This window comes from Homalodisca vitripennis, chromosome 4 (genome assembly GCF_021130785.1).
Source record: "Homalodisca vitripennis isolate AUS2020 chromosome 4, UT_GWSS_2.1, whole genome shotgun sequence".
Taxonomy (NCBI): domain Eukaryota; kingdom Metazoa; phylum Arthropoda; class Insecta; order Hemiptera; family Cicadellidae; genus Homalodisca; species Homalodisca vitripennis.
Window position 1 is genome coordinate 156,230,251 of NC_060210.1, and position 11,424 is coordinate 156,241,674.

Genomic DNA, 11,424 nt, shown 5'->3' on the forward strand with positions numbered 1-11,424 from the left:
TTTGCTTTAAACTCGAGAGACCCGTGTCCAAGACACTTGAACTCATTAAAAAGGCTTATGGGGACGATGATGCATTAAGTTGCACATGAGTGTTTGAGTGGCACAAAATGTATAAGGAAGGCCGGGAGCCCGTCGGACACCTGACAATGGCTCAAACCGATGCTCAGGTGTGATGAGACCGGCTTTTCAGTCGGAACTGTTGACACTATTGTAACAGAGGATCTTGTGGTGAGGAAAATGTCCATGAAGCTCGTGCCGAAAGTCTTGAGAGATAAAAACAGTCAGGGGTGGAAATTTTGCAAGAAATTTTGGACTGCGTCCAAGAAGATGAATATTTTCCCAATAACATTATTACTGGCAACGAAATTTTCCCTTTATAACAATTCAAGAACAAATTGCTGATAAAGTTTCTACATCAGTCATCACGCTGATGCTATTATCGGTTTGAAGCCAATCATTTACATCTTCCAAATTTACAATCATCAACTTTTTGTAGGGCTACTACAACTTTTTTAAATTTGTTATACTGTGTACATTATTCTGAACACCAAATAATAAAAATATATTAACAAAAATACAAATTACGTCGGAAATTCTACAAAAATTTGTTATTCTTCAAAACATGGAGCTCCCTCTATTCTGTAAAACCGATCCCAATAAATTAAGTTTGGATAAACGAGGTTGTACTATATCAGTGTCAGGCAGAGATATAGATAGCATGAAAATGGCAACTTCCAGCCTCTTAATCTCATTGGGTAATGGTGATAGAACTGTTAATTATATTTTAGAGCTAGCTTTACTAAAATGACTTCAAGATTTTACCTTAAGAACAATGTTAAACCTCATGGAGTTTTACGCCCTTATTTTCGGTCGTAGAATCATGGGCGGTGTCACATGTTAAAGATGTAATTAATTCGCACCCAAACACATTATCAATATTTTTAGGGATATTTCATAAAAAACTCAAATCATTTTTGTACTTCATTGTTTAAATATGAAAAAAATTGACAACAAAAAAATACCAAAAAGTTTTTGGATGCTTATTAATCATATCTTTAAAATAAGACATCTCCCATAAAGCTACAATCGAAAATAAAGGCAAAAAACTGAATGGGATTTGATATTATTCTAATGGGAAAAACTCATGATCATTTTATACAGCCAATGAGTGATTTTTTCTGTGTTATGCTTCAAAATATATGATGTCTTGAAAAGGTCTCATGTGGTTCTTTTTCACTCTTTGTTACATTCCTATTTCATCCACCACCAAAATTAGCATGAACGATTTCAGTTCCTTTCCTGGTAATTCTTATTTTGATTTAAAATAAAACTATAAACTGAGTGCACAAATTGGTGAAATTAAGAATTTATTTATTTAGTTATTTTTATTTGATACAAACTGGCTTCTGAATCTCTTAAAGTAAAATAATGACTTGACTCTTATGACATGAGTAAACACACTTTTAACAGAACGGGTTTGCATCCATGTTCTTTACTGCTGAAGACTACCATGTTTGTTTTTATGATTTTCATAACTTATGTGTGAGTTTTTATATGGCAAACAGTAGCAGTTAACTGTGATTTAATATTTGTCTTTGGTGAAAAGATACATTTCGAATTTATTGTTAGGTCTATTTTATTACTAAAACTTTTATCTGGATTAACTTTTTTTAACATCAGGCACATATTTGTTTTAAAATACCATAGTAATCCTCTCGAGGTATTAATTTTTTGGCCATAATGTAAAATGTCATTGCTAGAAATTGGTGTTTCACATTCTGGAAGGGTTTGTAGGCAGTTTAAATGTGTACTTGGGAGAGAGTGTCCTCAGTTGTTATGATTATAATTGTTTGTTGTCGGTTTGGTTTGCTGTTTTACCTAATTGTAGATGTTGGTTAGCAAATGAGTTGGTTGCGACATGTCTGTCTGTTTACAGAGACCCCATCTGTTACAGCCAGCATAGACAGTGATCTTCGCTTAGTTCCCATCTGTGCTACTATCCTTTGGCTTTCCCAAGTGCTCTAGTTTGTGTGTTGTTGGTTGTGGTCTACATTTTCCAACCTGTTTAAACTGTTGTTATTTCATTTAAATAGTTTGAACTAATTATGACTGAAGTGCAGTGTTGTGTTGTGTGAATTTTTTCATCTTTGTAAAGGTAGGTTTTTGACCTTTAGTCAGATAATTTTTGTTTAGTTCAGTTGTGTATTTGAAAGTAGTGTTTTATTTGTTCCAGTGCCATTATTTATATGGTAATACTTAGTTTGTAACCTTCTTCTATTTAAGTTACCTGTCAAGTGACTCTTAATTTTACATCATAAAATATTTCAGTTGTGTTTGTATGGTTTTTATTTATATTTTTTGTACTAATAGAATATGCCTTATTATAAATTACAATAAAAATCTGTATTCATCAAATAACAATCAATAAGTAGTATAATAATACTGCAGAAAAACTTATCCCATACAAAATTATTTGATGAAATTGCACATTACAACATCCTTATGTAGAAGTCAAAAAACCTTACTCAGGATTAATTTAAATCAAGTTGCCAATAATAACAATAATTAAAGTATATCTTATCAAAAATATAATTTGTTCATATTTCTCAGTGCAGTGTAATTGTTGTACATCATGGTACAATCTGATCCTAATTTTCTCAGTACATTGACCAAATCTGTAAAATTTCCTATGAAACGTAAATTTAATATTAATATAAAAATATGTCTTCAAACATTTAAACCCATTAGTTAATGTAAACATTTTTTGTAGCCTTCCAAGAAATGGGGTGAGCAAGTTAGTATTCCAATTTTTAGTTATCAGCCTTGTAATTTATATCAAATAATTGTTTTGTCTGTACATTAATTTACTTTATCTAACATGGTATGTAATCAGACAAATACCTGAACTTCAATAATGCATATCTGTATATCCTTAATGTGGAGGTTATATTGTACAAGATTAGTATAAATAGATTAAAAATTAAAAAATCAAATTATTAAAAAAGGTCAGTTTTTTATAAAGAAGTATTTGAATTATCTTGTATAAGTTTGGTACATTCTTCAATAAGCTCATTAACTCTCATAGACCAGGGAACTAATAAATTGTTTATAGAGGAGGTTATACTGCTGATGACTAATATGATGTAACAATTTAAACTAATCAATAGTCAAAACACTAGCTAAGGATTTATTTTGTTTGCTCAATCTCATATATTTTTTAACAAGTTCTTAACCTTGGAACTGGTAGTTAAACATTCTGTAGCAGTAGGATCTGTTTTGTTAATTTACTAATACTTTAAAACTATTTTTTCATTTTAAATATTGCCTTTATTAATTATTACGTATTGTTTTAATTGTCCGGACTTCCAGAGCATTAAAATGTTTTAATTTATTATTCACATTTTTATATTTTGTCACATAATTTGAACCTTAGAATGTACAAATAAATAAATTCTGTAATTTACAGAAAATAAGCAAAGAAAATATACATTATTTTGAAATTTTGTGAGAGCAAAATTATGTACTTATTAAAATATGATGAACCAATGTTTAAAGAGAAAAGGAAAACTATAATATTTTATTGTCTAATCCGTAAATATTCAATTATTTATTTGTATAACATTTTAATATCTTTTTATGACAAAATAAACTAAAATTGACAAAGAATATCAACTATATAGGCATATATATTTGCATTTTTACATCAAAATGTTACAATAATAATTACTTTTTTTATTTATTTTTTTTATAATATAGCTACAATTACTAATTTCATGATAAAAATGGTCATGCATGCCATTTTTGTTTACTTTTGTGTGAAAACAACATGACTAAAAGTAGTTTTTAAAAACCTTTGCAAATTAGCCAAAATATGCCTTCCTGCCAGCACAGGAAAAATTATGGCCAGTTCTAGGGTTAAAAGAACAAATTTTTATGTTTGATTAGTACCAATCATACAACACATTATTCAGTACTGTAATAAGTTAATCATTTTACCATGCTGTTTGAGTATAATTTCTAAACCAGAATTATAACGGTGCAGAAATCATATTCTAATTTTTACCTTTACTCAAATGCATAATGAATCATTTTGGGTAATCCCATTTTGTTGTAAAATGTGCTTCTTGAAAAAACATCAGTCAGTATGTATGTGACTTAGTGAATGTTAGAGATCACAACATGTCCAAATTCAATTAAATGTGGCATACTTAGATGTATATCTGCATTATCCTTATCAATTAAAGAATATTAACATCATTAAGTCTATATTTTTCAAAGTTTTTTTTTAATTTGAAAAATATCGTTTTAGGTTAATTTTAGAAACTTATAAAATTTTATTATAAGAAAGAAATAATGATAAAATGATAACAGTCAAAACTAAACAATCAAAAGCGACAGTGGAACTTCGAGAGCATTCCGTAAACTCTAGAATAAGCTATCTTTATATATAAGAAATCATATTGCCAAAAATAAGATCTTAGTAATAATGAATTCTAAAGCACTATTCAGTATTTTATTGGCATAGATACTCACTCATACTGACACAAACAATTATACTAATCAAGGCTGATAACTATAACTAAGACAATAAAATGCAAGCCAAACATTGTTCATTCACAAAGCTTGCTTGAAGCTACTATAAATGAGAGAACTAAAACCTTAATTCTCATGTAAAATTGTAATCCAATAATTGGGATTAGAGTGAAAAGTAAATATTATAACCAATAGTTCAGTAGAACTTGGATGGTTCGAGTTGAAGTAAACAATAAAACATTCTAATTATTCAAGATCCTGAACTATGAAGACTTATTACTGTATAGAGATGTCATTTGATTAGGAGAATCATTTGAAATTATGTATACAAAATTTCGAAATAAAAATATTTCAATTATCCAGGTTTGGCTGTATTTGATACTCTCTAACATGATAAATTGATTTATAATTTCATTATTTTTTAATCCCTTGTCTATATGCTATTAGTTATATAATTCGTAATTGTAACTCGTTTGCCTGGTCTAGTAGTTAAGGCAGTTTTATCACTTGCTGCACAACAAAGTTAAGGTTTTTCTTGTATTGACTGCTAATCCCGCCTGCCTGGTCATAGTTTGAGACATAACTTTCTTTAAAAAAAAAATGATATTATTTTTTAACTCTTGGAACCATGGTACAAAATATGTGTATTTTGTAAATATATGTACAAAATTCAATTATATTGATGTGACCTTTAATTTTTAATGTGTTTCAACTCCATCTTAGTTGATCCGATCTGCCAAAATAAGAATTTAATATTTTCCATTGTTAAAAACATTTACCTTTGTTGACCTTGTAATGTTATTTGTATAATCTCATTTCTGTTATTAAAACACTTTTATAAGAGGATTCACGATTATACATCTAGTTTAAGCTTTACATCTTAGTTAAAATTTCACTCAAGAAAGAATCAAATTAAAAATATAGTAGAATTATCAATTTATATTTATTTATTCTAATAATCAAAGTCTTTCGATGTTATGTGTTAGTGTTAACTCGTTCTAGATTTAATTAAATAAAAATTACCTATAAAATGATGTTTTTGTCAGTACATCACATTCTCTAAACATGATCAAAATCAACTTATGTATACTACAATTTTAAATTTTTATTTTGAAAATTATCATTTTATTCATTTGTGATTTATAATATTACATACGTACAAGGGGGTACCCAAAAGTTTCTGGAATAGCTCTGTTGTGGGCAGAGCTTGTGCAGTACAAACTTCTGCCGCTAGGTGTTGGTAGTGCAACTCATTGCTGTTTCTGGCCAGGATTATCGATCTGACTTGTTCTGTCCTATAGTGGCAGTTATTTTGTGCTATTTTCCTTTTTTATGGTGGCTAGTTTGATTAACAGCGTTTAGCTGTGAAACTTTGTTGCTCGGTAAAAGTTCCGTTGAAACAGTTTTAGTTTGAACACAGCCAGGATCGGTTTCAAGTTGTTCTTTCAAACCACGACATATTTCAACTTGACATTCTTTTTGCTGTCAATCAGAACACAAGACACAAACTGGTAGAGACGTTTCTCATTCGTAAATAATCTTCAGATGAACTCCGAGATAACCCACTAATCTCTTACATTTGATTAGTGGTCTGTTGGCAGTCTGAAAGCACAATTCCTTCAATTTTCTCATCATTTTCATGTGTTTGGGTAATTCATGGACGTCCGGAACAAGGCTTGTCATCAATGGTCATATTGCATTATTAAACTGAGAAAAACACTCATACACTACAGTTTTTTTCCATAGCAGCATATTTTGTACAGCACAGGGCCCGCCCACAGCAGAGATATTCTGAAACTTTTGGGTACTCCTTGTATACTACACACTAGTAATTACTAGTTTATACATTTATAAGCTCCTATAATATATATATATATATATATATATATATATATATATATATATATAAAACATATATCAATTCCCTGAGATGTATTGAACATTTTTTACTGTACTCTGTTAACTTGACTTAGATATGCTTACATTAAATATTATAGTAAATTTTGACTGTTTTTGTCTGTTTACTTCAGTGATTCTCGAGTACTCAGTGACCCTTTCATGAAACTTCCTTCACGTAAAGAGTTGCCAGATTATTATGAAGTTATAAAGAAACCAATGGATATTAAAAAAATTATGACACGCATAGAAGAAAGCAAGGTAAGTTCAATGTATATTTGCATATTACAAATAAATTTGTTAATAATTTTATACAGAGACTATCTTTTATAAAATGCTTGCAAGTAACAAATCATCTCTTTTTAAAACTTGCTTACGCCTAAGTATTTGTCTCGATGCAAAATACACGGTTTCATTCGTTAGCTTGTTTGGAAAGGAAAAACTCCGGTTGAGGTTTATAATGAGGTAAAAACTGCATCATTCCAAATGATAGAGTGAAGAAATTTATCTCTATGGAGTTTGTAGCATCTCAAAAACTCTCACCTGGTCTCCACTTGATTCAACTTGTGTTGGTCTGTCAACTGTTTTGGTTTGGGACCCACCTCATGAAAATTTTACAATATCCAAGGGTTTCTGTGATGGTTTCATTTAGTAAAGATGTGGAAATTTGCAGAAATCTCGTAGAAAGTTCATCCAAGAATCAATAATCTTTATTGTCATCTCACATAACAATGTATTGACAACGTCAGAATAGCACTAGTAGGCCTAAATAAATATATAAATATGACTAACATATAGGAGCACATAAATTAAAATTAAAATAGCCTACAACAAAACAGTTTATAAATCACATGACACATAAAAATCAACATAGCACAATTTACATGAAAATGCAATCACTTATACTACAGGAATAAAATTCTTCTACAGAATAAAAAGCTTTCTCTTTTAACCATTTAGTCATTGAATTCTTAAAATCTTTACATGAAATGTCTCTTACAACTAATGGTAACTTATTAAAGAGTTTTACGCCTAAATAAAGATCCACACTCAATACACTGAATAATGTGATCGTTACAGAGGACATTTTCAATTTTGTCCAGAATTTTAGTCACAATTGAAAGTCTTCTGCTCCAGATTATCATACACAGACGTACAACTGTTTTTAAACTCGCAACACCACTTGATCACTCTTGTACGATTCATAGCTTTATCACCACCATAAGTAGTTTTACCTCATTATAGTATCAGTACACTTATTTTCTGGATATGCCTCTTACATTAAATTATTACTAAGATTTAATAATCAAAATCTTATATTTTGTTTCTATTGCTTCTACTCTTTCCTCTTAATTCAAAAAGATTTGTTATTTATAATTTCTTTTAGATTACAAACTTTGTATAAAATTGAACTAATCTTTTAATTTAACTTTGGACAATTTAATATTTGACATTCACCTACAGGGTTGTTTTATGTCCATTTTATCTTTGTGGGTTAAGTTATATTATTTTCACTATCAAGTTGTAAAAATAAAGTAATATAGCATTTTTAGTCTTTTGCCTTATTCCATTCACTAATACATTGTCATGATTCTTAAATTGATGTGTTACCAAACCTCATAATCCCATGTAATCATGTTTTCTAAGTAAAAGAATATTTGAAAACAGTTTCTTGGCTAAATTAACTGGGTTAAAAAGACCTTGGATTAAAACTACTAATAAATTTCCTGCATAACATGTTTTTTCATATCATTAAGTAGAGTGACTGGAAAACACTTAGCTACAAAAATCTATATATAAAATTTTCTTATTACAAGAATTTATTTGTATATTTTATTAATTACATATGTTAAACACTATAAAGTTATTAAAGATGATAATTTTTGTTCAGTACATAGATTTTGATGATTTGGAACGTGACTTCATGCAGTTGTGTAAGAATGCTCAGCTGTACAATGAAGAAGCATCCCTGATCCATGAAGACTCTATTGTGCTGCAGTCAGTATTCACAAATGCTAGGCAGCGTCTCAGCCAGGAACCAGAGTCAGATGACGAGGAAGATAGTAAAGGTAATATTTTATGTGGCAAGGGTGTGCGTCTGTGTGTTACAAAATAAAATTATAAATGAACTTTGGACATAAACTATGTGGAGTTTAAGAAAGTACCTATCTCATTAACACACATTTTGTAGTCACTTTTTAAGCTTTTCTTAAAATTATTTTTTTATAGAATTTAAAATTGAACTAATTCAAAATTTTAAACCAAAACAAAATTCAATTTGACAACTATTCTGTATACTGTATTGTACAACAGCTAGCGCTGTTGAGTGACTGCAGACTCTATTTGACTCTGCACACTCTTGTTCTATTCTGCATTGCTAACACAGAAACCAAATTTCCTTTCAAAAAAATAATTATTAAAGTGGTGTTTCAAGAATTTTTTTATATTTTCATAAATTACTTGTGTTAAATACAGTTTTTTATGTACTTTTTATAGATTTGCTCTGAATTTTCTTAAATATATATGTATGCAAACCATCCAACTCAACTAGGTGTCTTGAAGAAAACAAAATGTTTAGTACGCCATCTTTGAATGAAAATAAAAAAGAGAGAGAATTAACATTTAATGTTGTATTAATCATGTGTCCTTTGTAATTATTTCTAGTAGGTCACCAAATAGCAGAAAAATATTTGTTCTATTATTTTATCTTATTGTACAATGTTTTTATAGGAGGAAATGAGGATGGAACTTTGTCAGATGGAGACTCTTCAGTCAAAGTTAAACTAAAACTGAAGTCAAGTAAAGGCAGCAGCAGCCGTAGTTCTTCAGGGAGAAGAAAACGTAGTAAAAAATACATTAGTGACGAAGAGGATGAGTTGGAGAGTGTACCAAGTTAAAAATGTATTGATGATAAACTATTTGATTGGTACTATGAAAGTGAATATGTTTCCTTAATTATTATTGTTTTAATGTGATTGGCTTGTTTTAGATTACTTTTTCTTCAATATTTATCATATTGACCCGTATTTTAGTCAGTGAAACAGATGTATTAAAAATATTATCAAAATATTTGTATTTTTTATGTTAGAGTAACCTACTTAAATTATAGAATTTTTATTTTTATTTTATTATTAATTTACCTGTTATCTCCTGATATTATATCAGCAATCTTTAACACGTTAACAACAATGGTTATTTCCAGGCTTTTTTATTTGCCGTTGAATTTTTCAATAATAATGGCAAGAATGGTAATAGATTTTGTAACGTTAAACATCTTAAGTATAACTAGAAAAGCATGTAGGCTTCGCAATTTTGCACACACAAAATTATTTCAGTATGTTTTTTTCAATGTTTCTCTGTGTTCCCAAGGGGTACCTTAAAAATTGTGCAATCTTGTGCCCGACAGGGTACATGATAATCTAAGGTATTCATTTAAGCACAAAATCAAATTTAAGAAATCACCAAGACAGCCATACAATAAAAACGCAATAAGGAAATGCGTTAGTAACATGTACCCCATCGGACACACAACGCGCTTTACAAAAGCTCGATATGTACCCAATTGGGTACATAATGGAAGTTGTAAAAGACTGTGTGAACCCGATGGAATACACGTCAACGTAAATGTATTAATGAAATTATTAAAACTAAGAAATTATATTGGTCTAAATTAAAAATTGCATTTGAATTTGTGTATACATATATTGACACAATTATGAATAATGGCACTACTGAGATTGCTTGCAAAATTTTAGACAGACAATCGTACAACTCATTCTTGTAGAAATGAAGTTTCATGCAAAATTTAAAGTCTACACATGACATTTTACTCAACATATGTTGCCAGATAATACATTGACATTTTAAAATTAAATTAGGTTTCAAGTCACTATAAAATTATATGTGTTTGGATTTTTAGGCTATACGTATTAACCCTTTTAGTGCCAACGTCCGTATATACGGATGTTTGAAAAACTACCGAGAAATTCCAACGTCCGTATATACGGACGTTTGAATAACTACCGAAGAATGCCGACGTCCGTATATACGGACGTTCGGAGTAAAAGTCATACCGCAATCATTTTTTAACTTGTTATAAATTTGTTGGTATACAAACAATCAGAATGAACCAATCTACATAAAAAAAATAATAATAGGAATATCGTAAGGTTAGTCAGGTGTTTAGCCATGATAGAAATGGCCGTGGTTGTTGCATCAGACAAAGTTGTGTTAGCTGATAGTTCACGTCTAACCTCTGTGTTTGGTTGTTTGTGTTGCTGCTTCCACAGTGTTTGTTTGTTGATAAATAGTTTACTAACAATGTTTTACTAACATAAAAAGTAAACTTCAATAAAATGAAACGCTCGCGATCTCCATTTAGCGAGAATACAGTTCTTGCCGTATTAGAATTGCATTAAGATTGCATCCCTTATGTTTGCCTCACCATATTTGTGTTACCGCCTAACTATAATATCTATGTACAAAAGTGTGTAATTTTTTTATTTTACAAAGTGTACATTATTTTTTAAGTAGAAAGTAGTTTCAGACATTTTTTAATGGTTTCATAGTGGAAAATATTATAAGCTTTATAAAGAAGCTAAATAGTGTAAATAACACAAAAAAGTGAAAATGTAACTTTCTAAAAAAATTAACATGATTTTTTTGGTTTTTGAAATATTAATCAAAACTTTTTGTGTGTATTCAGTTTTAATTCCTCTTTCAAGTGATAGAATGTGTTATAGTGAAATAATTTTTTTAAAGTACTATTTTTCATGTGAAACTGGAAAAATATAAAAACTGTAAGTAAAATGTCTACTTTTTTAAATTTTTTTAAGTTAATTACATTTATAAATATAATTTGCTTTGTAGTTTTTTATAAGGGAATTTATTTTACTGCAAAACAATGAAAAAATTAGGAAAATATCTCAATATTTGTAACTTTTACAATTTGTTTAGTAAAACACTGCAAAACGGCTGAAATAGGCCTGGCATCCT

General features: G+C 29.3%; 1 protein-coding gene across 1 annotated transcript in view; it reads left to right on the plus strand.

Annotated features, from left to right (window-relative positions):
* Positions 1-9,552, plus strand: part of LOC124361242 (ATP-dependent helicase brm) — a 57,093-nt gene extending 47,541 nt beyond the window's left edge. Inside the window, exons 19-21 of the mRNA XM_046815285.1 lie at positions 6,564-6,690; positions 8,321-8,498; positions 9,160-9,552. Coding sequence (XP_046671241.1) covers positions 6,564-6,690; positions 8,321-8,498; positions 9,160-9,326 — 472 coding nt within the window. The 3' untranslated portion in view covers positions 9,327-9,552. The remainder of the gene's footprint in view (positions 1-6,563; positions 6,691-8,320; positions 8,499-9,159) is intronic.
* Positions 9,553-11,424: the final 1,872 nt, after the last annotated feature.